The 26,442-nt window shown below is 43.3% G+C and overlaps 3 protein-coding genes across 4 annotated transcripts; 1 reads left to right on the top strand and 2 right to left on the bottom strand.

Moving 5' to 3' along the window:
• Positions 1-2,589, bottom strand: LOC130683325 (pre-mRNA-splicing factor 38B-like). The gene has a single exon (XM_057499891.1). The coding sequence runs from the start codon at positions 2,471-2,473 to the stop codon at positions 1,178-1,180; it is 1,296 nt and encodes a 431-aa protein (XP_057355874.1). The 5' UTR covers positions 2,474-2,589; the 3' UTR covers positions 1-1,177.
• Positions 2,578-21,393, bottom strand: LOC130683717 (pre-mRNA-splicing factor 38B-like). The gene is made up of 3 exons (XM_057501974.1): positions 21,292-21,393; positions 19,952-20,031; positions 2,578-2,821 (listed from the first exon to the last, which is right to left on the bottom strand). The coding sequence occupies exons 1-3, from the start codon at positions 21,391-21,393 to the stop codon at positions 2,578-2,580; spliced, it is 426 nt and encodes a 141-aa protein (XP_057357957.1).
• IFI6 (interferon alpha inducible protein 6) lies at positions 20,065-23,608 on the top strand. 2 transcript variants are annotated; one of them, XM_036914943.2, is made up of 5 exons: positions 20,065-20,213; positions 21,532-21,630; positions 21,968-22,042; positions 22,124-22,285; positions 23,390-23,608. In XM_036914943.2, exons 2-5 carry the CDS (start codon positions 21,564-21,566, stop codon positions 23,497-23,499), a joined length of 414 nt encoding a protein of 137 aa, XP_036770838.1. In that variant the 5' UTR covers positions 20,065-20,213; positions 21,532-21,563; the 3' UTR covers positions 23,500-23,608. The 2 variants fall into 2 exon arrangements, with proteins under 2 accessions (XP_036770838.1, XP_036770839.1); XM_036914944.2 differs by having other exon boundaries at positions 20,137-20,231.
• The last annotated feature ends 2,834 nt before the right edge of the window (positions 23,609-26,442 follow it).

The following is a 26,442-nucleotide window of genomic DNA, read 5'->3' as shown; positions in this document are numbered from 1 at the left end:
GAGGATTTAATCCAGTATTTATTCCACACTCATGATCGTTCTCTGTAATCAGAATACAAGTCATAAGAACAATCTATCAAATAATTTGCTGACAATCTCAAATAATGCAGCATAGCATTACTTTTAATACTTCTGTTCTAGATTAACTTTTAAAACTCAAACAGCAATCTTCATTATCAATAAAAAAAAGTTCTGAATTTTAAAAAAAGGACACTATACCAAGCTGTTTTTCATAATTTAAGTATTTTCCATTTATAAAAATGCTTTGGAAGCTTGAGGCTTAAATCTGTTTTTCTACTACCTGCCCCACCCTCTCCCAATATCATGTTAGTACAGGGGTGCTGCAAGAATGTTAGGCTTTAGACATTAATTTTTCCTTTAACATAGTACTTTAAAATCTGAGAAATCCAAGAAAAAAAGGTTGTACGTCATGTATTTTTTTCAAATAAAAAACAACTGGGTGAGCAAATTTTAGGCATACTAACAGTGTCCCTTTGAGGTAGAATGCTAAAAGGACTTTTGATAAAATCACAGCCTAATTTAAACCTCTGCATCAGAAACTAACTTCTCATAAATTCTCTCTAAAGTTAACTGTGGAGAATATGAAGTATAACGTATTAACAAGAGCCTTCTAAGATAATATACAGTAGACAAGAATGTTAATCCTACAACTGCTGCCTTCATGTACATTGAAAGCACGTAATTCTCCTATAATAGACATCTAAGATCCATTCTCAAAGTCTTTAGCATTCTATTACGAAAAGCACAGCCATGCTAACTTCAGTACACAAACCATAATCCCACACCTACAAAACAAAAATAGAATTAGTGGCAGTTTATTGCCTTATACAAATTTAACCAACATGGCAACCATGCCAAAGGAATTAAAACATTTTCAGGACATATGTACAGACTGTACATCTCAAAAACAAACAATAAAAATGCAAGAACAATCTGTGCATCATGTATCAAACTCAACAACTGGGTGAAAACATCAACGCAATAAATGGGATTACAAAGGCACTTCCCTACACAGAAGAGGAAATGAAAATGCAGCCTACAGGGAGCTTGAAGAGTGCATTAGCTACTGCACAATCTCAACTCAGGAAGGGGGAAAAAAGCAGATTTAATCAAACATTTATAGGATTCAATGTGATCCACTTTTACAAAAAAACTTTCATGGAGTCTCATCTTTGTTTTTATGCTGTTTTTCTTGGCTCTCTGGTTCTATACTTGGGCTCCTTCGGCGATCATGTTTGTCAGACTGGTCCTTACTATCACTGTGATCTCGTTTGTGGGAACGGTCTTTGCTTCTGCTACGCTTTCTAGATTTTTCTTTGCTGGGGCTGTGTTCCCGTTTTCTTGCTTTCTCAACACTGTCAGTTCTTCCTTGACTGCCACTTCGACTTCGCTTGTTTGGTTTTTCTTTACTGTCATTTTTATGTTTACTTGGTTTTTCTTTGCTCCTACTTCTACTTCTTTTCCCTGCATTTCTGCTTCTGCTTCTGCTTCTGTGCTTCCTTTCTCTGCTTCTACTTCTGCTGTGCCTTTTCTCTTTCTTGGAATCTTTTTTGTCATCTCTGTGCCGCTTATCATCTTTGTCTTCTTTATGTTTCTTGTCTTCTACCTCACCCCTACTTCGCCGTTCCTTAGACCGTTCTCTCTCCTTTTCTCGGTCATTACCTCTTTCCTTGTCATAGTCTCGGTCTCGTCTTCTACCTCTTTCATTTTCTTTCTCTCTTTCCCGATCCCTGTCCCTTCTATCTCCCTTCCTATCACGACTTCGACTACGACTTCTACGCCTTTCTCTACTCCTGCTACGCCTCCGTTCCAAGCCCCGATCAATACTTCGAGATCTTCGCCTTTCTTTCTCCCTTTCTTTGGCTTCACGCTCTAGTCGCTGGCGTTCTTTCTCTCTTTCTAATTCTCGGTCAAAACTAGAAGACCCATGGCCCTCCCGATGATGGCTTCTACTTCTTGATCTTCTTGGGGACCTTCGTGGACTCAGTGATCTCCTGGGAGACCTTGAACGTCTACGTTCAACATGTCTGTCTATTTCCTCAGCACCTTCCTTCCCATCTTTCTTGATTTTTCTAGGCCGGGTTTTAATCTGCTGATCAATATTCTTCTGAACTGGAACAGGAATTCTTGGGAACAGGGTAGAAAACCACTCCAGTTTTGTGAGAAAAGACCGGAGCATTTCTCCAATGGTCATTACACAGCCTCCACCAGCTTTCACATCTAGGTCCTCTTCATCATCAAGGAAGGATTCAAACCAATCCCACAGATCTGTAGGGGGCTGTGTGTACCTTATATACATAAATCCAAGGGCTCTAATATATGGAGAGTCTGTGTGTGTTATGAGACCCATCACTTGCTTGCGAGTTAACTTCAGAGTAAATAATTTGTATAGCAAGCAAAAAGCTGTAGAAACAATTCCTCCTGTTCCAACACCTCGAACCCCTCCGCACATCCCTGTTTGGCCTGCTGTTTTCCTGCTTCCTTTCTCCCATGGTTCAACATGTGTGACCTCTACCTGCGACCCTGGGCTGCTCCGAGCCTCGCTGCAAGACTGAGTCAATCCTTAAAGTAGATCTCGTCCACTACCTCGTGGTAGGTCTTGAGCTCGTAGAGCTGCACTTTGAAGTAAGGCGATGACAGGATATTGGTCAGGATCATGGGGTTGAGGTTCATAGTTTTCTCGTTGCCCCACAGCGGCAGCACATTGCCCTGCTTGCCCGAGACCGCAGGCTTTGCGGTGCCGCCGCCGCCGCACTGCTGCTGCTGCTGGGCCGCGGCCGCGGCCGCCTGGTGCTGTGGCCTCAAAATATCTTTTGCTCATTTTTTAATTAGATTGCTTGTTTTTGTTATAGGAGTTCTTTATGTATTTTGTATATTAATACCTTATCACATATATGATTTGCAAATATTTTATACCATTATGGGTTGTCTTCTCACTTTTTTGAGAGTGTCTTTTGATATTCAAAAAAGTTTTTTAGTGAGGCCTGATTTACTTTTTTTTTCTTTTGTTGCTGTACTTTTGGTGTCTTATTTAAGAAATCAATGACAATTGCAAGGCCATGAAGATGGGGTGAGTTTTAAGACTCAAACTTCAATGGCCAGCTGAGGAATTGGACACCAGTGTAAGTAACACAGAGGAAAGAAGGACATGTATCCCATGTTTTTGGCTTGAGCAACTGGGTGAACAGTGACATGGAAAGAGTGGTGGAGGTACAGATTTGGAAGGGGAAAAGAAGGCTTCTGTTTTGGCCATGATAATTTTGAGGTGACTGTGAAATGAGTAGACAGTTAAAGATACAAACCTGGCGTACAGAGAAGCAGTGAGGGCTGGAAGCATAATTTGGAAGTCATGAACATGTAGATGGTTTTAAAAGCCATGAGATCACCTGAGAAGACAGTGAATAAAGAGAAGAATTCCAAACGTGGGCCCAGAGCTCCATACATTAGGTGGTTGGGGACAGACAAAAGGCTGGAGGAGGGAGGGAGTGGCAATCCAGAAAATGACGCTGAGAAGGTTCAGTTAGTGAGGTAGGAGAATTCTGAGTTTCAGAAGCCTAGAGGGAAAAAGGACTTCAAGAAAGAAGGGATCAATTGTTTGAAAGGCTGCTAAGAGCTTTGGCAGGACAGATGTGTTTTGTGACCCTGAAAAGTGGTTTCATGTAGTTGACAGGAAAGCCTGAGGGGATAAGTTAAAGACAGAGTGGGGGAGGGAAAAAAGGACAAAGGGAGAAAATGGGGGGGTCAGGAAGTGGAGTCAGTGAGAAGAAGCATTTAAAGGAATTGGAGAACAAAAATAGGATAATAGTTGAGGGGGGCAGTGAGGGCCAAGGGAAGGTTTGCCCTTTTCTTTCAAATGGAGGCTATTACAGTTAAGGGGGAAGTTGATGATGTAGGAGAAAGGGAAGTTTACAGGATCAAAGTCTTCAAGTAGGTGAGTGGGGATGGGATCCAGTGTGCACAAGTTGGAAGTTGGTCATGCACAGTAGCAACAGATGATCTAGGGTGTCTCCCCACACATTCGCCAAGGGCTGCATGTAAGTACTGGGAGGTTTGTGAACCACAAACACAAGTGGAATGAAGCAGGTTAAGGATGATCTAGACTTTGGGGAGGGAGGCTAGAGTGTCTCATCCTTGACATCTGTCCATACTGACACCTTGTTCCATTGGTATCGGGTCACCTGTCCTTGTGGCTTCTGCTGTGTCCTCATCTTACACTACAAGGCCTCTTCATGTCTGCCAGCAATATGTGCCACAACTGCTCTGCTCATTTCTGCCACTGGAGAAAATGTTCCACCACTCCCCGTGCCACCCTCAAGCATGAAGTCACTCATTCCTGTCTACTGCTCCTGGACTATGTTGGGTGTGGGGACCTCCACGTGGTTTGCCACCTAGGGTAAGGCGGTGCTGCTGTAACAAAAACAATGGACAATTATTCAGTGGATTAAACAAGATAGAAGTTAATTTGTCTCTCATATAATTGCAATGCACTGAATATTTATGTCCTCCCCAAATTTGTATGTTGAAACCTAATCCCCAGCGTGATAGTGTTTGAAGTTAGGAGCATTGAGAGGTGATTAGGTCATGAGGGCTGAGCCCTCAGGAATGGAATAAGTGTAATTATACAAAAGAGGCTCTGGAGGGCTCCCTTGCCTCCTCCACCATGTTACAACACAGTGGGAAGACAGGAACCAGGAAGCTGGTTCTCACCAGACACCAAATCTATGGGTACCTTTATCTGGACTTCCCAGCTTACAGAACTGTGAGGAATAAATTTATGTTGCTTCTAAGTCCCCCAGCCTATGATATTCCATTGCAGCAGCCCAGACTGAGTAAGACAATAATGGTCTAAGGACTAACGTCCTAGGTCAGCTGATGGCTGCACTCCACATCCATCCAGGTGCTCAGGTTTCTTCTAGTGAGCTGCTCCACAGTCTGCATGGTTGAGGATGATTCATGTGGGGTACAACTGGCAGGAAAAAGTCCTTGGAACTCTTCTCTTTCTCCACTCATCCTACCTGATCTCATTTAGTTCTTGGCTTTTCTCCCACTAATGACCTTGAAATGTGTCTTCAGTCTGGCTTCCCCCTGAGCTTGACATCTCTATTTGGATGTCTGATAACATCTCAAACTTGGCATTTAAAATGTCCACTCCTTCCGCAGTCCTCCCTCTTTCAGTTAATGACAGTTCCATTTTTCCATTGTTCGGGTCAAAACTCTTGGTGTCATCCTTGACTCCTGTGCTTCTCTCATATATCACATCTGGTCTGTCAGTAAATGCTGTTGCTTGGTTCTAGTTAAACTCTTGTTACGCAAATTCAGAAACCAAAGAGATACAAATAAAAATTTTGAAATATCCTTCAATATCTGAGCCCTTACTACTACTACCATCCTTAGACATAGGTCCTGTGTTTTAGAAGACCCTGCATATCATAAGCACAAGTCAAATAAAGAACACATGAGGGTCTCTGTCACTCAGGATCTGAAGCTCAGCATGGGCAAAACACAGTCTGTAACCATAAACACCCACTTTAGGACTAGCACCATTCAGGCCCCAAATAAAGCGTCTAAAAATCTCTTGCCCTATGTCCTCAAAACAAAAGTCAACTGCATTGAGCTATAGAGGCTTACAGGTTGTATCACTGTCAGAGACAGACACTGCTTCAGAGTCTGGGGAAGAATGAGAGATGGAAGAGCTACAGCAAGCCAAATAACAAATAATTGGCTTGCCAAATCTTTCCTCTGTGATAGCATGTAATAAATACTTGCACAGCAAACTATCATTTTCCGGTACCATCCAGTGTCCATTTTCTTGCTTCCCTTCCAGTTTCAGTTCTACACCAGAACTACTCATAAATTACACTGGTCTTCACAACAGTTTGCACATGGCAACTGAGGGTGTTTTCCAGTTAAACAAATCTTATTACTCATCTGGGTATGTACAGATCTAGATGTTGCAGGCAAAGCATCATACCAATTTCTTCTATTGGCATTAGGTGGATATTGAACACTAAAATGGAAGAAAGTTTTACTTTAAAAAAATAAGATGATAAAATTTTCAAAAGTAAAAGATATCAATTTAAAATTTTGATTTTAAATGTTATATTAACATGCATAGCTTGATTTTTTTTATTTCTAGCAGCTGGTTTAAATATTTTGGAGTGATTTTTGAATTTTAAGATATGTGATAAAGTAGTAATCTTTATTTTCATATTTATTTTTATTTAATTTTTTGATGAAAATGGATTCAAAATTTGTGTATTTTGAAAAAAATTACATTTTAATCCTTTAGATCAGAGGTTGGCAAACTTTCTTTAAAGGGACAAACATGAAATATTTTAGGCATTGCAAGTCATTATCGTCTCTGTCATAACTACTCTGCCATGATGGCAGGGAAGGAGCCTTAGACAGTACATAAATGAGTAAGTGTGTTTGTGTTCCAATAAACTTTATTTATAAAAATGGGCAGCAGGCCTAATTTGGCCCACGGCTATAGTTTACCAGTGCTGTGAAGAGAATAGAAATTATTTGAAATTTTTTAGTATAAAATATGTCAGTGATTTTGCTCAAATAAAAACAAGAAAAATACACTGTAGATGTGTCAGTTGTGCCAAAGACTGCCAGAAACACACCTACAGTTAAAGAAGTTGGATTTATTGCTTGCTGCAGTGAGAGAGACTGCACACCATTGGGAATCATGGGATGTCTCAGAGGGTGTTAGCAAAATAACCTATTACAGGATCTGGACTACTGCAGAGTGATTTGGAGGAAGGTCTAAGAAAGTGAGGGATTGCTCTAGAATGGATGTAAGAAAGCAAGGGCAATTCATGATGGGGAATCTCAACACATAAATCCTAGCTACATATCAGGGAAGGAGACTAGCACAAAGGTAAAATGGGTTTATTAACAATTCACTTTTATAAATAAAGTTTTATTGGAACACATACACACTCACTCATTTATGTATTGTCTAAGGCTGCTTTCATGCTACCATGGCAGAGTAGTTATTGGTAAGAAGTAGCAATCACTTGTTTTAGAGAAGTGGGGATAATATTTAATAGTTTGTGAGTGGCACAATGACCTTGTTGTTGTCTGTTGTAAGATAAAATATAAAGTGGCCTTATTTCATCTCATTTTATCATGATCTCAGAGTAACCTTGTCTGAGACATATTCTGTGGGATCATTTATGTTCAGTAACATGGCCTTGCTGTGAGGCCTTTTTTTTTTTTTCCTTTCTTATATGGAACACACATATAATAATGTATTAATTATGTACATATTTTCCTTATTCCTCACCCAAACATTTCCAGTCTATCAATAGAACACCCACATATCTACTATAATGAAATTGAGTCCTTTTTTAATAGATTTTCAGTCATATAAAAACTGTAGGTCTGAGCTGGTGGATTCAAGATGGCGGCGTGAGAGGTGAGACAGAGAATTCCTCCCAAAACCACATATAGTGTGAAAATATAGTTAATATTTCACACTAGCCCTATTTCACACTAGTTAATGCAACTAGTCCTAAAACAGCAACAGGAAAGAAGGCTGCACCAGACTGGATACTGACCTCACGAACAGACCAGACCTCACAAAACAGGGTAATGTACAAAAGCCTTGATCCAGCGGGACCCCAGCCCTTCCCCCACCCTAGCTCAATGGGCAGGAGGAAGAGAAATGGAGTGGGGAGCGGGTGGAAGCCTAGAACTGCTGAACACCCATCCCTGGAGGTCTGCTTTGGAACACAAACCTACATTGTGTGGTGCTGTGGAGGTTGGTGGGGTTGGGGAGCTGGGACAGGCAGAGTGCTTGAGAAACTGAGATTCCGGCCATTTGTGCAGAATGGGGATCCACATCCAGTCACTCTGGGACAAAGGAAAGGTGGGCGATCTGAGAGGCTTCCTAGCAGTGAGAGGGCTGTGAAGTGGTGGGGTTTGCACAGAGCTTGCTACACAGGAGAAGGGATAGGTGGACAAGGTTGTCTGGGTGCACTCCCCCCAGCAGGTTGGGAACTTTGAGGAGTTTCAGGTGCTCCGACCCCCTGGCTGCCTACTCAGCTCTGAGACCCCCCCCACTGTGACATGCAGCCTGCTGTGCCTTCCTCCTGGCCTGTCAGCACCTGCTCACAAACCAGCAGTCACTGCACTGGCATCAAGCCAGCCAGAGGGAGGCCCCGCCTACAACAGCTAGAGACGCAAAGCAAAGGGGCTTACACCTGTGTGCCAGGCCCACTGGCTCTGATACTGGAGACAGGCACTGCAGCTGGGAATCAGGAAAGAGCTCTTTCCTCCCCGCAGGAATCAGTGCCACTCCCCTACAACCCCCAACCTCACTCTAGGGGCTGAGCAGCTCCAGAGACTGGAGCTGCTGGGCACTAGAGGGCACCACATAGAATTATGAAACATCAAAGGAACATGGTTCAGACCAAAATCTCACAAAATCTCAAAACCCAAGAAAAAGGGCCAAATGAAACTGAACTCACCAATCTTCCTGAAAGAGAGTTTAAAATATAAATCATAAACATGCTCATGGAGGTACAGAAAAATATTCAAGAACTCAGGGACGAATTTAAGATGGAGATTCAATCATTAAGAAATTCCATATCTGAAATGAAACATATAGTGGAGGGATTTAAAAGCAGATTAGATGTAGAAGAAGAGACGGTAAATGAATAAAAATTAGAGAAGAGGAATACAAAGAAGCTGAGGCACAGAGAGAAAAAAGGATCTCTAAGAATGAAAGAATATTGAGAGAACTGTGTGACCAATCCAAACTGAACAATATTCACATTATAGGAATACCAGAAGAAGAGAGTGAAAAAGGGAAAGAAAGTGTTACTGAGGAGGTAATTGCTGAAAACTTCCCCAATTTGGGGAAGGAGACAGTCTCTCAAGCCATGGAGGTGCACAGATCTCCCAACACAAGGGACCCAAGGAAGACAACATCAAGACATATAATTATTAAAATGGCAAAGATCAAGGATAAAGACAGACTTTTTAAAGCAGCTAGAGAGAGAAAAAATATCACATACAAAGGAAAATCCATCAGGCTATCATCAGATTTCTCAATAGAAACCTTAAAGGACAGAAGGGAGTGGCATGATATATTTAATGCAATGAAGCAATGGCAAAGTTATCATTTAAATTTGAAGGAGGAATTGAACAATTTTCAGATAAGCAAAAGCTGAGAGAATTTACCTCCCACAAACCACCTCTACAGTGCATTTTGGAGGGACTGCTATAGATGGAAGTATTCCTAAGGCTAAACAGATGTCACCAGGGGAAATAAAACCACAGCAAAGTAGAACAATTAATTACTAAGCAGATGCAAAATCAAATCAACTATCCCCAAAGTCAATCACAGGATAGACAAAGAATACAGAATATGATAACTAACATATAAAGAATGGAAGAGGAAGAAAAAAGGAGGGAAAACAAAGAACTTTTAGGTTGTGTTTGTAGTAGCATATGAAGTGAGGTAAATTAGACTGTTAGATAGTAAGGAATTACCCTTGAACCTTTGGTAACCACGAATCTCAAGCCTGCAATGTCAATAAGTACATATCTATCGATAATCACCCTAAATGTAAATGGTCTGAAGACACCAATCAAAAGACATAGAGTCACTGAATGGAGAAAAAAACAAGACCCATCTATATGCTGCCTACAAGAGACTCACTTCAAACCCAAAGACATACACAGACTAAAAGTGAAGGATGGAAAAAGATATTTCATGCAACTAATAGGAAGAAAAAAGCAGGAATTGCAGTACTTGTATCAGACAAAATAGACTTCAAAACAAAGAAAGTAACAAGAGACAAAGAAGGACATTACATAATGATTAAGGGGTCAGTCCAACAAGAGGATATAACTATTATAAACATCTATGCACCCAACACAGGATCACCTACATATGTAAAACAAATACTAACAGAATTAAAGGGTGAAATAGAGTGCAATGCATTCATTTTAGGAGAATTCAACACACCACTCACTCCAAAGGACAGATCAACCAGACAGAAAATAAGTAAAGAGACAGAGGCACTGAACAATGTATTAGAACAGATGGACCTAATGTTCATCTACAGAACACTCCATCCAAAAGCAACAGGACACACATTCTTCTCAAGTGCACATGAAACATTTTCAAGAATAAATCATACACTAGGCCACAAGACGAACCTCAGTAAATTCAGAATGATTGAAATTGTACCAACCAGCTTCTCAGATCACAAAGGTATGAAACTAGAAATAAATTACACAAAGAAAATGAAAAAGCCCACAAACACATGGAAGCTTAATAACATGCTCCTAAATAATCAATGGATCAATGACCAAATAACACCAAATAAAAACAGATCAAATCAATATATGGAGACAAATGACAACAATAATTCAACACCACAAAAATCTGTGGGATGCAGCAAAGGCCATGCTAAGAGGGAAATATATTGCAATACAGGCCTACCTCAGGAAAGAAGAACAATCCCAAATGAACAGTCTAAACTTACAATTAATGAAACTAGAAAAGGAAGAACAAATGAGGCCCAAAGTCAGAAGGAGGGATATGAATAAATATTAGAGCATAAATAAATAAAAGCAAGAGGAATAAAACAATAGAAAGAATTAATGAAAGCAGGAGCTTCTTCTTTGAGAAAATAAACAGATAAACCTCTAGCCAGACTTATCAAGAAAAAAAGAGAGTCTACACACATAAATAGAATCAGAAATGAGAAAGGAAAAATCACTACAGACAACACAGAAATACAAAGAATTATTAGAGAATACTATGAAAAATATGTGCTAATAAACTGGATAACCTAGAAGAAATGGACAACTGTCTAGAAAAATGCAATCTTCCAAGGTTGACCCAGGAAGAAACAGAAAATCTGAATAGACCAATTGCCAGCAAGGAAATTGAATTGGTAATCAAAAAACTACCTATGAACAAAACCTCTGGACCAGATAGTCTCACCGCTGAATTTTGTCATTTAATGAAGACTTAATACCCATACTCCTTAAAGTTTTCCAAAAAGTAGAAGAGGAGGGGATACTCCCAAACTCATTCTAATACCAAAACCAGGCAAAGACACCACAAAAAAAGAAAATTACAGACCAATATCCCTGACGAACATAGATGCAAAAATACTCAACAAAATATTAGCAAATCAAATTCAAAAATACATTGAAAAGATCATCCATCATGACCAAGTGGGATTCATCCCAGGGATGCAAGGATGGTACAACATTAGAAAATCCATCAACATCAGCCACCACATCAACAAAAAGAAGAACAAAACACACATGCTTATCTCCATAGATGCTAAAAAAGCTTTCAACAAAATTCAACACCCATTTATAAGGAAAACTCTCAACAAAATGGGTAAAGAGGACAAGTACCTCAACATAATAAAGGCCATATATGACAAACCCACAAACAACATCATACTTAACAGCGAGAAGCAGAAAGCCTTTCCTTTAAGATCGGGAACAAGACGAGGATGCCCACTCTCTCAACTTTTATTCAACATAGTTCTGGAGGTTCTCACCATGGCAATCAGATGACACAAAGAAATAAAAGGCATCCAGTTCAGCAAGGAAGAAGTTAAACCATGTTTCCAGATGACATGGTATTGTACATAAAAATCCCTGAAGAATCCACTCCAAAACTATTAGATCTAATATGTGAATTCAGCAAAGTTGCAGGATACAAAATTAGTACACAGAAATCTGTTGCATTCCTATACACTAACAATGAACCAGCAGAAAGAGAAATCAGGAAAACAAGTCCATTCACAATTGCTTCAAAAAGAATAAAATACCTAGGAATAAACCTAACCAAGGAAGTGAAAGACCTATACCCTGAAAACTACAAGACACTCATGAAAGAAATTAAAGAAGATATCAATAAATGGAAACACATCCCATGCTCATGGATAGGAAGAATTAATATTGTTGAAATGGCCATCCTGCCTAAAGCAATCTACAGATTCAATGCAATCCCTATCAAAATACCAACAGCATTCTTCAATGAACTAAAGCAAATCATTCTAAAATTCATATGGAACCACAATAGACCCCAAATAGCCAAAGCAATCCTGAGAAGGAAGAATAAAGTGGGGGGAATTACACTCCCTGACTTCATGCTCTACTCAAAGCCAGAGTAATCAAGACAATTTGGTACCGGCACAAGAACAGACCCACAGACCAATGGAACAGACTAGACAGACCAGATATAAACCCAAGCACATATGGTCAATTAATATATGATAAAGGAGCCATGGATATACAATGAGGAAATGAAAGCCTCTTCAACAGCTGGTGTTGGCAAAACTGGAAAGCTACATGTAAGAGAATGAAACTGGATTATTGTCTAGCCCCATAGACAAAACTAAACTCAAAATGGATCAAAGACCTGAATGTAGTCATGAAATCATAAAACTCTTAGAAAAAAACATAGGCAAAAATCTCTTGGACATAAACATGAGCAACTTCTTCATGAACATATCTCCCCAGGCAAGGGAAACAAAAGCAAAAATGAACAAGTGGGACTATATCAAGCTAAAAATCTTCTGTACAGCAAAGGACACCATCAGTAGAACAAAAAAAGACATCCTACAGTATGGGAGAATATATTCATAAATGACATATCTGATAAGGGGTTGTCATCCAATATATATAAAGAGCTCATGCACCTCAACAAACTAAAAGCAAATAATCCAATTAAAAAATAGGCAGAGGATCTGAACAGACACTTGCCCAAAGAAGAAATTCAGATGGCCAACAGGCACATGAAAAGATGCTGCACGTTGCTAATCATCAGAGAAATGCAAATTAAAATCACAATGAGATATCACCTCACACCAGTTAGGATGGCTACCATCCAAAAGACAAACAACAACAAATGTTGGCAAGGATGCGGAAAAAGGGGAACCCTCCTACACTGCTGGTGGGAATGTAGATTAGTTCAACCATTGTGGAAAGCAGTATGAAGGTTCCTCAGAAAACTAAAAATAGAAATACCATTCAACCCAGGAATTCCCTAGGAATTTACCCTAAGAATGCAGTCATCCAGTTTGAGAAAGACAGATGCACCCCTATGTTTATTGCAGCACTATTTACAGTAACCAAGAAATGGAAGCAACCTAAGTGTCCATCAGTAGATGAATGGATAAAGAAGAGGTGGTATATATACACAATGGAATACTATTCAGCCATAAGAAGAAAATAAATCCTACCATTTGCAACAACATGGATGGAGTTAGAGGGTATTATGCTCAGTGAAATAAGCCAAGCAGAGAAAGACAAGTATCAAAAGATTTCACTCATCTGTGGAGTATAATAACAAAGAAAAACTGAAGGAACAAAACAGCAGCAGAATCACAGAACCCAAGTATGGACTAACAGTTACCAAAGGGAAAGGGACTGGGGAGAATGGGAGGGAAGGGAGGGATAAGGGTGGCAAAGAAGAAAGGGGGTATTACAATTAGCATGTATAATGTGGGGGGAAGGAATGGGGAGGGCTGTGCAACACAGAGAAGACAAGTAGTGATTCTACAAGATCTTACTAAGCTGATGGACAGTGACTGTAATGGGGTTTGTGGGGAGGACTTAGTGAAGGGGGGACCGTAGTAAACATAATGTTCTTCATGCAATTGTAGATTAATGATAAAAAAATAAAAAAATAAAATAAAATAAGAACAAAGAAAAAGCTGAAGGAACAAAACAGCAGCAGACTCACAGAACCCAAGAATGGACTAACAGTTACCAAAGGGAAAGGGACTGGGGAGAATGGGAGGGAAGGGAGGGATAAGGGGAAAAGGGGGGCATTACGATTAGCACACATAATGTATGGGGGGCGATGTGGTGTCTTGCCAATGGGTTTCAGCACCGGGCAAGTTCGCTATGGATTCAATGTGACCAAAGAAATTGACAGCAAAACATTCTTCGGGTGAAAGGGTTATACCCAACTTTATTTCCAGGTGGCAGGTCAGTCACTAGAATTCCATTCACTGAGAGCAAGTCTGCATGCAGGAAGCTGGTCTCTGCCTCTGGGGCCCCTCTGTCTGCCTAGCCATCCTCTGGGCCTCTCTACCTGCACAGCCGTCCTCTGGGCCTCTGTCCTTGGCACTGCCACCACTCCAGCCTCTGCTCTGCTCTCCTGCAGCCTTGTAGCCCTGCCACCTTGTCCCGCCCAGAGCACTGGGCAGAGCTCTTTATATAGAGTCAACAGCCATGTATTGCCCACAGGTGTGCAGTGAGCTAGTCAACCAGGGCCAGGTGAGAATCCTGGCCACAGGAACTCTCATTTTATCCACACATGGGGAAGGCAGTATAACACAAAGAAGACAAGTAATGATTCTATAGCATCTTACTACGCTGATGGACAGTGACTGTAATGGGGTATGTGGTGGGGACTTGATAATGGGGGGAGTCTAGTAACCATAATATTGCTCATGTAATTATACATTAATGATAGCAAAAACAAAAACAAAACTATAAGTTTACACATATTTTTCATTTTGTCATTATGAAGTAATGTTTGTTAAGATAGGGAGATGGAATATATTTTAAATAATAGGTTTTTGTCTTGGTTTAGAATAGACATGTGGTAGGTGGGCCTCCATCTATACCTTGTTGTAGGCTCTGCATATGTGAGTGGCCTGTTTGCTTCTCCCTCATCAAACTCAATGGGAAAATGCTATCCTTGCATCAGAATTTACCATCCAAGCTCAGAAACCAAATAGATACAGATAGTGAGGGATATTCAAGATACTGCCAGAATCCAAGCATTTCTCACACCCCTGTTGCCAATATTCTGGCTCAAGCCATCTTAATTTCTTCCGTGGTGAGGTGGGCTTTGTATTATGTCAACTTAGAGCTGGAACTATGTTTCCCAGAATTCCCTTTCTTGTATAGTGGTGAGTGAGAATTAGCCACAGAGAGAGATTTAAGAAGGATTTGGAAGACAGAAGTGAAGCCATAGCCATGCTTATGCTTGGAAGGCTAGGAGAGGGTTAGATGCGGCTGCAGCTCATGGTGTGCTGGCTCTCCTTGCTGGTGTTAAGGCAGTAGCTGGCCCAGAGCTCCTCTGGCACCCCATGGACTCTACCATTCAGCTTCTCCAACTGCTGGGCTAGGTGAGTGTTGATAAAGGGCATCAGCTTCTCCTGGCAGTTATCATCAAAATTGGAGGCTGGTGGGTAAGGAGAGACCAACGGGAGATCTAGTTTGTCCTTGTGGGTTCCAGTTCATCTTCGTGGGCTCCAGTTTGACCTTGCCCTCCACCACTTCATGTCCATCTTTTAGAACACCGATCCTTCAGAACAGCCTTGCTGACTTCCAGCACAACATGAGGTGCACAAGCAATACTAACATAAACTGTTTAACCACCTGGAATTGTATACAGTCAAATACAATCATAAAGCCTTTATTCTATATCACTCCGACTGGGTCTGCTTCTCTGATAGAACCCTGACTGATACACCTATATTATTGCAATTCACTCCTAACCGGTGCTCTTGCTTCAGTCCCTGCGCTCCTGGGGAAGCCAGAGTGAACCTGTTAAAACTTGTCAGACATGTCACTCCTCTGCTCAAATAGCTTCCCATCTCATTCTGAGTAAAGACCAAAGTCTTTAACTGTACCAGACTCAGATTCAATGCCTCCCAGCAGTCAATACCCCTGCCCCATCTCTAAACATTACTAACTGCCTCAGCAACATCAGGAGGCAGGTGCTAGTCTTCGGCATGAACTCAGCTCAGCCTGCGATAGTTGGAACCGCAGAAGCTTTGACACACATGTCTGATCCAATTGGACTTCTGAAGGCTCTGGCTCACCCAACAACAGCCCAGTGGAACAAATTAACACAACTCCCAAGTGAAACTGTTAAGATCCGATTGGTGACCATGAGACCTGACAGTGAAAAATTGCTGACAGATAAATTCCTCACTCTGGTCCAAGCCATCTTAATTTCTTACATGGTGTGGTGGGCTGTGTATTATGTCAATTTAGAGCTAGTACTATGTTTCCCAGAATTCCCTTTCTTGTATAGTAGTGAGTGGGAAATACTCTTCTTCCTTGCTCAGGACTATTCCAAGACAGCAGCTCCACGTGACTCTTTGAAGAGGTCCCGTGTAGCTGAGAAAATGGCTTTGGTTTTTGTGGGGCTCTGACTAGCCAAGTAGTGTACTAGCTTGGATATCTGTCCTTCCTTCTCTATTTTACTTTTCTTTTCTCCTCACTTTGGGGATTGCTATCCCCAGGAGCATTACCATGCAATCTTTGATTCAGACTGTTTTCTAAGAAACATAGGTGACATTTAGTTTCAGCAGAGGTCCTAGAAAACAGACCTTTGGAGTACAATGTTGTGGTTGGGTTTCTCACCTATATGAAGGCAATGGGTATCTCCCTGCTGGTAGTAAGTGGCGTGATAATAACCTTGGCCTTCAGTTGGCATCACAATTATCAAAGCTTGAATTTAGGAAAGACTGGCAGAAAACCATATCCAGGGTCTGGCAGATCATAAGTGACAGAATTGCAAAGGACTCTAAATGCACAGCTACAGGAGATATGCTATGTCAGAGTCAAGGCCCTGATAGGGAAAGAATAGGACCCTGAGACCTGGGATAGGGTGGCTAGAGTAGACAAACCTAGGAATCATAATCTCATAAAGTCTCTTGAGTCTCCTGGATGGCAGAAGCAGCCCTTGCCCTCTTTCCAAGAAAGAACAGTTTCCCCTTTCCTTGAGACTATGCAATGATCTCACATGAAGCAGATGCCCCCTAAGATGACATTTGTTCTCCTGCAGACCCCCTCCCATCACATCCGCAGATAACCAGAGTCAGTTCCCAGCAAATCCTGAGTGGAAAAATTTAAGTCCTGACCTGTGAAAAATAAGCTACACATCAAAAGAATTGAAAGACTTGGCTAACATATGTGGGAGCAGTCTTGGGGGTTTTAGACATTGCAGCAAGGGGGTAACCATGGCAGAATTGAGACTGACTAATAGGGAATACATCACCATGGACCACTCTCCAGTAACTCAGGCTTCAACGTGCTCACAAGGGTGCCTGGGGCTGATCTCCGGCAGAGTGTTTCCAAAGATGGTCACAATCAATTCCTCCCTCCCTCTGTGGACCTGCCACTCTTCACATCAAGTGATGGAGTCTATGTTCCCCCAGCCCCTTGCATCTGGACTGGCCTTGTGACTTGCCTTAACCAACAGAATATAGTAGAAGTGACATTGTTCCAGCTCCAGACTTAGCCTTAAGAAGACTGGCAGCTTCCATTTTCTCCCTCTTGGATGCCAGCCACCATGTTAAAAATCCAACCACAAGGAGACCTTCATGCTGTGAGGAAATACAAGCTAGCCATGTGGAGACACCGTAATGAAAAAGAGAGGTGCCTAACCAGCCCCCAGGTGTTCCATCCATCCCGCAGAGGTGCCATTTATGTAAATGCAAAGGACATCATGGACATTTCCCCTCCTGCAAACACCACGTGAAGCATATGAATACCCAACTAAGCCTAACCCAGATTAAAAGATTGTGAGAAATAATAAATTGCTACTGTTTTAAGCCTTTAAGTTGTGGATGGTTTGTTATTCAGCAATAAATAATTGAAATACAGTCTGACTATAACTACATGCAAAAGAATAAAACTGGATAACTTTCTTACATCACATACAAAAATAAACTCAGAATGGATTTAAGTTCTAAATGTAAGACCTGAAACCATAAAATTCCTAAAATAAAACATGGGCAGTAAACTCTTGAACATGGGTCTTAGCAACATTTTCTTGGATCTGTCTCCTCAGGCAAGGACAACAAAAGAAACAATAAACAACTGGAGCTACAACAAACTAAAAAGTTTTTGCACAGCAAAGGAAACCATCAACAAAATGAAAATGCAACCTCCTGAATGAGAAAAGATATTCACAAATGATATATCTGATAAGGGTTAATATCCAAAACATATAAAGAACTCATACAACTGAACACCAAAAAAAACAAACAACCCAATTTAAAAATGGGCAGAGGATTTGAATGGACATTTTTCCAAAGAAGACATACCGATGGTCAACACACATATGCAAAGATGTTCAACCTCAGTGCTCATCAGGGAAATGCAAATCAAAACCATAATGAAATTATCACCTTACACCTGTCAGAATGGCTATTAGCAAAAAGACAAGAAATAATAAGTGTGATAAAGATATGGAGAAAAGAGAACCCTGATGCTGTTGGTGGGAATGTCAAGTGGCACAGTCACTGTGGAAAACAGTATGGAGATTCCTCGGAAAATTAAAAATAGAACTACGAAACAAGCTAGCAATTTCACTTTTGGGTATTTATTTGAAGAAAATAAAAACACTGATTCAAAAAGATATATGCACCCCCTATGTTCACTGCAGCATTATTTAAAAGAGTAAAAACCCAAGTGTCCATCAATAGATGAATAGATAGAGAAGATTTGGCATATATATACATAATATACTCAGCCAGAAAATAATAGCCATAAAAAAGAATGAAATCTTGCCATTTGTAACAACATGGCTAGACCTAGAGGGTATTATGCAAAATGAAGTAATTCAGACAGAGAAAGACAAATACCATATGATTTCACTATTATGTGGAATCTAAAAAACAATAAACAAAAGAAAACTGAAACAAACCCATAAATACAGAGAACAAACCGTTCATTGCTGAGGGGGAAGGGGGATGGAAGAACTAGGTGAAGGGGATTAAGAGGTACAAACTTCCAGTTATAAAATTAGTAAGTCACAGGGATGTCAAGTACAGCATAGGAGATATAGTCAATGATACTGTAATAACTTTGCATAGTTGCAGATGGTAACCAAACTTACCATGATGATCGTTTTGTGATATATATAAACGTCAAATCACTACACCTGAAACTAATGTAATATTGTATGTCAACTATACTTCAATTTTTAAAAAAAGAGCAAAATTATGAATATGAATTTAGCTATGACAGTAAATATTTAGAATGAGAAATCACACACACACAAAAAAATTACACCTTTATAAAATGACAGATACCACAAATATCCAATGTCCAGAAAGTAACACTAATATTTTTAATCAATTGTTTGAGACTCCTCTACAAAAAAATGAAATATGGTCTTAATAAAACTATTAAGGATGTTTTCCTTAATACACAGAAACAAGGATGGTTCCATGAATCAGGATGAGGACCTACAATAAATAAGGTCAAGATGCTAGAACTTCCATGGGAGAGTAATTAAAAAGAATCCAAGGAGTTCAGGGAGATGGGAATGTAAGATCCAAGAACTCAGCTCCTATCTATGTTCTGTAGGATGGCCCAAGGGACACTCTTCACTAAGGTAATAAATAGTTCAGTGATAGAGGAGACACCAGCTACTCTGAGTAGCTCAGTGGTGTCTTCTTTTGGTAGGCTGGGATTAAGGATAAGAAATGCTACCATGAATGGGGTGGGGTGGGGGGACTTGATAATATGGGTGAATGTTGAAACCACAATGTTGCTCATGTGAAACCTTCATAAGATTGTATATCAATGATATCTTAATTTAAAAAGAAAAGAAACGCTGCCATGGAACTGGGATCCCTAATATAAATAGTAATGTTGGGATTTCAGAAAGACAGAGAATATCCAGAGCCAGGTGAATATAATTTCTGTCATGGGCCTCAGGCCAAAGTGACAGCGAGAGCATCTTGATCTGCAGGGATCTATGGCAAGTTGATTATGGGGATGGGATGGATGGGCAGGTGACAGGGTGATCCTCGATTTTTATATTTATAAAAAATCACGAGCTGGTAAGCATAAGACCCATGGCAGCTGCCACAAAAGAAAATCAGTCCCTCATCCAGATTCTAGGCCTAAATTCGCAGAAACAGAATCCCACTCTAGCGTGACCTGCTTTGAATACCCTCGGCTGCTCCGGAAGTCCCCGGCTTGGGTTACATGTTTCAGCCAGTAGGCAGCGCACAGGTGCGGTCTTGAGCGGAGCTGGGGGAAAGGAGAAACGAAACTGCGGCAGGGTAAAAGAAATGGAAAGTCAGATAGGGATTGGCTGCCTGGGGAAGGGGCGGCGGCAATCGTAATGTGAGTATAAAACTCCAGCCTTCAGGCTGAGAGCTGTTATCTATCTGCTCTGGGAAGGACGATTCATCCTCTTGGTCTCTTCCAAGGTAAAGCCAGAAGCTGAGGTATGGGTGTCAAGCTGCCGGGCTGGCTGCCTGAGTCTTATACCCCAAAGCCGAGATGCCCACTCCTCAGGGAGACAATACCCCTGAGTCCCTTTTAGTGCCCTGGACTAATACTGGTCTGGGGTGGTTTGAGGCTTTTAGTGGGTTGGGTGCCAAACCCGAGAGGCATGAGACTTACAGGTGCTGTGTCGCCATCTGTGGCTTTAACCCTGTCATTTCACCTCTTTGGGCTTTGGTTTCTCTTCTGTAAAATGGAGATCAGGCTACCTTATTTGCCCAAAGGACTGGAGGATTTCTGAAACCCCTTTATTGTAGATCTAATGTGACTAATAGATAAAGTGACCTGGAGTGGCTGTTAAAAGTGGGGGTTGGGGCATCAATCAGTTGTGGGTTTAAATCCCGACTCTGCCACATCCTGGCTGGGTGGTTTGGGAAATATTAGTTAACCTCTCTGAGCTTCAGTTTTCTTATCTACAACACATGGCTGAGAACAATGGTACCTACTTCTTGGGGTTGTTATGGGTATAAATGACCTTGTGCCATAAAGTGCTGAGTAGATGCTTGATAAATGGGAAGTTGTTTTTTGTTTTCAATTCAAGAAAAATGCATTGAGCTGACAAAGATCACATTAGAGGTGAGTTTGGGGACATATGTACTTACCTATTTTGTGGTGTCCTGGAAAGAGAATGGGTTTTGAATTCCAACAGTCTTGAGTGTGTATCTAGGCAGCACAATTTGCTGTGTGACCTTAGGCAAGCTCCTTTACCCCTCTATGCTTTGTTTCTGAAAAATGAAGTTGATGTGAGGCCAATGTTTGGTGCCTATAGATAATTTAGTGCATTGTAAGAGAAAGTTTATCAACAAGCATTTTTTAGAAAATTCTATGTGACAGGCACTGTTCTAAATACTAGGGATATAGTGGTGAACAGCTCCGAAACTCACAGCCACCCTGAGACAGGATCTATAATACCCTCATCTTAAAATGAGTACCAAAAAGGCCCTAGTATCCTGCCCAAGGTCACACAGCCAAAGCCAAGAACAGAGACCACAGTAATGATACCAGCAGACATCCAAGGAGCGCGCCCCGTGTGCCCAGCACCGCACCAACAGAGCAGCATCCTCTTGCTGAATTCTCGCCACTGCCAAGGTGAACCAGGACCATCGCCGCCGTTTCTGCCCCGAGGAATACAGAGCACCTCGCTGCTTTTTATGGACTCATCCTGGGACCGTTAGCGAAAACAACCCCGTGGGTGACTCGAAAAGGGCTGAGAACCGTCTCTTCCCCCTCTTCCATCCCCAGGATTAGTGACGAAGCCTGCTCGCGGCGCCACCATGTGGCAGAAGGGGGTATCGCTCTTTCTGTGCTACCTGCTACTCTTCGCCTGCGGCGGGGTGGCAGGTGAGGAGCCTGGGGCCTGGGAGTATTGGCGGGATAAAGACGAGGAGTGTTTCAGGATCCCTGGCTTAGAGACCCAGGCTTGCCTCTGAACGGAGGGAGCTACTACAATGGACGTGGCAGGGTCGCTGTAGCCAGAGTCCCAGAGTTGAATCCCAGCTCTGTCAGATTCCTCCATTGTACCGACATGTATCCAGTGCCAGTTACGTGCCAGGCACGGCACCCTGAGAAAAGCCTCTTAACTTAAACAAGGTGCTCCGAAATGGGGGTGGGGATGCCTGAGCATCAGGCACTGAGAATGGGCCCTGCTCCCACCCCGCTTTTTCCTCTCTCCCAACAGGCAAGAGAGACTCGGAGAAATCAGATGGCGACTCCAGCTTCTGGGGCACGCTGACCTACATGGCGGTTGGAGGAGGTGAGTCTGCAGGGTGGAAAGCTCGGGAAGGTGGGGCGAGCCCCTGCTCAGGCGCTCCCTCACCCTCTCCTCTTCCTCCAGGGCTCATGGCTGCGGCGTTGCCGGTGGCGTTGCCCGTGCTGGGCTTCACCAGCGCTGGCATTGCCGCCAACTCAGTGGCCGCCTCGCTGATGAGCTGGTCGGCGGTGGCGAACGGGGGCGCCGTGCCGGCCGGGGGGTTGGTGGCCACACTGCAGAGCGTGGGTGAGTTGCAGGGCCGAGCCCTGGGGGTTGGGGGCAGACGCATACCAGGGTCAGGTGCCCCTCTTTACTGTTCTGAGCACTTTTCATAGGCTAACTCGGCTCTATGAGGTGGGTGTTCTTACAATCCCCATCATGCAGTGGGGAAACCGAGGCACCGGGGGATGACGTAATTTACTCATTCTCCTAGTTAGCTAGTTAGCACCAGAGCCAGGATTCAAACCCATTCAGTCTGATTCCTTGCTTTTGGCCTGTAAGGCCAATGCCTCACTGATGCTTTGGCCAAATTACGATAAGCCTCAGTTTCCTCTTCTGTTAGCAGGGATAACCATCCTTAATTTAACCGTTTATGAATCTGCTCAATCCCAGGATGACCAGAGGGGCAAGGAAACGTGGTGAAGTAACCCAGTTCAGTCTCATAGCAACCCTGGCCCTGACTTGTATTTCTTGAGCACCACAAAGGGGACAGATACAGAGCTCAGAATTACCCTTAAAAATATGCACTCATCTCTCTCTCTCTCCCATTCTCTCTTTCTCTGAGGCCTCCAAAATCCTGGAGACAAACTGCCCCTCTGCCTTTCTGAACCCTCCATCTTCTCTCACTTCTGGATGTCAAAGCCCAAAAGATCAGAGCTCCTCTGAGGGGACAGAGGGGGTGATCCAGCTCGGGCTACACCCCAGCAGTGGGAGGTGACGGGTGCGGGCAAGGCTAGGCACAGTCCTGTGCTATATGATTATCCTCTCGCACATCACAGAGTCGTGACGAGGATGAAATAAATATCTTAGTTTCGAACCCTCTGGTGCCCACAGGGAGGTCTCCACAAAGATGGCTGTTATTCGCATTATTAATAACATGGAGTGTTCACTGCACACATGGAGAGAATAAGGTGTTGTTTCTGTCTTTTTCATCTCTGAAACATCTCTGATTTGAGATGGCAAGTTGTTGGGGGGAATAGGATTCACTTTGCAGAAGTCCTGTCCCCTCTCAGGGTCTCTGCTTCTCTATCTGCAAATGAAGAGGTTGGACTTGACCAATGGTTTCCAGACATTTGGATTCCCAGGCCTGGTGCTTGGGCCCCAAGTGACCTGGCTATGTTTGCTTTTCAGGGGCTGCTGGTGGTGGCAGTGCTGTCATGGCCAAGATCGGTGCCCTTCTGGGCTACACGGTTCACAAGCACATTGAAAACAGCAGGGAGGAGGTGGAGGATGAGAAGTAGCCAGGAACTCCTTCCTTTCTCCTTGATCTCCTTCCAGTTGTAGTCCAGAAAGTTCTGTTACAGTCATCAACGACCTAGGTAAATAAATGGAATAAACTTCTCTCAGAAACACTTTGTCCTTCTGTGAGTCGCCCTTGCTTTGTGAAGCCCAACAGGATGTGGCTCTGGTCTGCCTTATCCACACACCCCAACCCTGTTTCCCCCCGAAGCCAGCCACGGTTCCTGGAACACAACTAGCTGATTTTGTCTCCGGGCCTTGGCCGGAGCTGTTCTCTCTGCCTGGAATGTCCTTCTGAAGCTCATACTCCCACTCAGGCAGCCCCTCCTCTGGGCTCTTTCCCAGCAGAGCCTCCTGCTCCCGCTCACAGCATGAATGCTGAGGCTCAGTTTCACGGGGTGCCTGGGGAGGCAAAGCTCAGTTTGGTCTCAGACAAGCTTCCAGATTCTTTTCTGATTAGGCAGACATGGAGAAGCCAGATCTCCATTCTCTGCAGAAACACTAGAGTGGTCCGCTTCGGAGGGAGAATAAGGCCAGACCTTTTCAGTGAGGAAAGGGTGTAACAGCAGCTTCCTGAGGGCTCAGCAAGGACCCCCTTCCCTCAGAACTCTGGAATAGGAAGGGCAGTTTGCCTACAGAGACTAAATGCCTTCTGAGTGGGAAGGGAAGACCCTTTGGGAGATTTGAAGTTTGGGAGGTTTGTCCTGTGGACCAGTGTCTTGCCAATGGGTTTCAGCCCTGGGCAAGCTCGCTATGGATTCAGTGTGACTAAAGGAATGACAATAGAACGTTCTTGGGGTGAAAGGGTTATACCCAACTTTATCCCCATGGTGGCAGGTCAATCACTAGAATCCCATTCACTCAGAGTGAGTCTGCAGGCAGCAAGCCTGTCTCTACCTCTGGGCCTCTCTGCCCGCACAGCCGTCCCAATCTCTGTCCTCGGCACTGCCACCACTCCAGCCTCTGCTCTGCTCTCCTGCAGCCTTGCAGCCGTGCCACCGTGTCTCCCAGAGCACTGGGCAGGGCTCTTCATACAGAGTCAATAACAACCCATTGCCCACGTGTGTAGTGATCTAGCCAACCAGGGCCAGGTGAGAATCCTGGCCACAGGAACCTTCACTTTATCCACAAGCAGGGTGCCTAGACCTAGGCAGGGGAAGGACAGAGAAGTCCTGGAAATCAAATGGCAGTGAAGGTAGGACTGGTTCCAGCACCAGTGAAAAGAGAAAGAGAATCATGCTGTGGCTCTGGTATATGAGTGCGCACACCAGCCTCAATGTCAGACCAGCCTCCTGCGAAGATCTAGAAGGTGGCCACGTGTGAGCTGCAAAAGCTTGTTAGAAAAGGGCCAAGCCAGCTGCCCTCAGCAGCTCTCCCTGCCCCCACCCCACTTACAATCCAGAAATTCTCCCATTACAAATGTGGTGGGGGTGGGGGAGTAAGAGGTCCCATCCTGCTTACTCCTGCCCTCAGGTGTACTGCCTCTGAAGCGATTCAGCTGGCCGGCCTCTGCTGGCTTGCCCCAGGCCCTCTGAGGAGCACTGTTTGTGGAGGAGGAGCCCAGGTGGTAGAGGCACCGTCAGCCCCTCAAACACTGCCTCCATGGCTAATGGCCCAGAGTAGAAGCTGGTCCCCTGAGCTGATCCTCGCCGTAGGGCCTCAGCAGAGTCCTGCTTCAGCCAGGGCCAGCCATGCAAGGGCAGAGAGAGTGGGATTCTGCCCAAGGAGGGAGGGAGGGTCTAAAGTATCACACTCTACTGAGGCCTGTTAATTGCACCCCAGTTTGTCTACAGCATTGACATCTCAGAGACAGGTGGGTGTCCCTCAGCTCCTTAAGGAAGGGTGTTGGAGAATTTAATTTATCTCCTTCCGAGTGCCCAGCACAGGCCTGGTACACAGTAGGTGCTCAATGTATGTGAGTACAATTGAACGTGAGGTTGGGCTCCCACCTACCTGTGCCTTCGCCTTCCCCAACCTTCATGCAAAGAAGTGAGTAGGCCTCCCCTCATTTCCCTGGGGGACCCTTGATATACCCACTGTCACTACCATGTAGGCCTAGGGGAAGGAGGCCTGAACTTTAACACTGTGGTCCAAGGAAATACAGCCTATAACCTTTTCCTCAACATTCTCTACCACAGTGAGGCTGGAGATTTTCAAATAAGGCAGTAGAGCAGAGTAGTTAGGAATTTCCCCAGGAGTCTTACTAACCTGGGTCCAAGTCCTGTCCAGCCATCTCCTACCTGTGTGCCCTAGCACAAGATCCTTCATTTCTCTGTGACTCAGTTTCCTCCTTTGTAAACAGGAGAATGATAATAGATAGTATCTACCACATGGGGCTTTTGCATTGAGATTAGATGAAGTAATGAATGGAAAGTTTAGCATGGTGCCCGGCACATAGTAAGCACTTAGGAAATGTCAGTCATTATTATGAATAAGGACTTGTATAAAGGAAAGAGGAAATAGCCAAATATTAACCAGGATTAGATCATCTAACTTGGCAGGGAGCTCACAGACCCTGTTCTTCTCTCCCAGGGGTGGGCACCCTGCCCCCAGGAACATACATCCTCCAATTATTCTCTTGGTATCTTGTTTTCCTGAACAGCATCAAGGTCAGAGAGATGGATGGCTCTGCCCCCAGCATTTCGTATCAGAGGCCTCAGCACTTCTCAGGCTGAATGGCAACTTTCAGGGGCTACTCTGTCTACCACAGGATCCCTTGCCTGCACAGGGTGACTCTTGCTTTTATTCTGCAAGGATTTACTGGGCTCTCTGTGCCAGGCACTGTGCCAGGTGCTGAGAGTACCCCAGTGGAAGAGAACCAATTCCTACCTCTTGGGAGCCCACACTGCACAAACTAGTTGGTCTGGCACAAACTAGGAACCCCCCTTAAAGCATTCACAATTTCCTTCTCCCTCCTTGTCACCACCTCCTTGCTCCCATCTCCT

The sequence above is a fragment of the Manis pentadactyla genome, chromosome 4 (genome assembly GCF_030020395.1).
Source record: "Manis pentadactyla isolate mManPen7 chromosome 4, mManPen7.hap1, whole genome shotgun sequence".
Lineage (NCBI taxonomy): Eukaryota > Metazoa > Chordata > Mammalia > Pholidota > Manidae > Manis > Manis pentadactyla.
This window is presented reverse-complemented; position numbering and strand designations above follow the sequence as displayed.

Bases quoted from the DNA above. Each gene is read 5' to 3' on its own strand.
- LOC130683325 (XM_057499891.1), bottom strand. From the start codon at position 2,473: ATGTGCGGAGGGGTTCGAGGTGTTGGAACAGGAGGAATTGTTTCTACA.
- LOC130683717 (XM_057501974.1), bottom strand. From the start codon at position 21,393: ATGGTCCTGGTTCACCTTGGCAGTGGCGAGAATTCAGCAAGAGGATGC. The intron at 20,032-21,291 runs GTATCATTACTG...CCTTTCCCCCAG, and splicing joins CGCTCCTTGGATGTCTGCTG to CTCCGCTCAAGACCGCACCT. The intron at 2,822-19,951 runs GTATTCAAAGCA...AGATATTTTGAG, and splicing joins GACTTCCGGAGCAGCCGAGG to GCCACAGCACCAGGCGGCCG.
- IFI6 (XM_036914943.2), top strand. From the start codon at position 21,564: ATGTGGCAGAAGGGGGTATCGCTCTTTCTGTGCTACCTGCTACTCTTC. The intron at 22,043-22,123 runs GTGAGTCTGCAG...CTCTTCCTCCAG, and splicing joins CTACATGGCGGTTGGAGGAG to GGCTCATGGCTGCGGCGTTG. The intron at 22,286-23,389 runs GTGAGTTGCAGG...TTTGCTTTTCAG, and splicing joins GGCCACACTGCAGAGCGTGG to GGGCTGCTGGTGGTGGCAGT.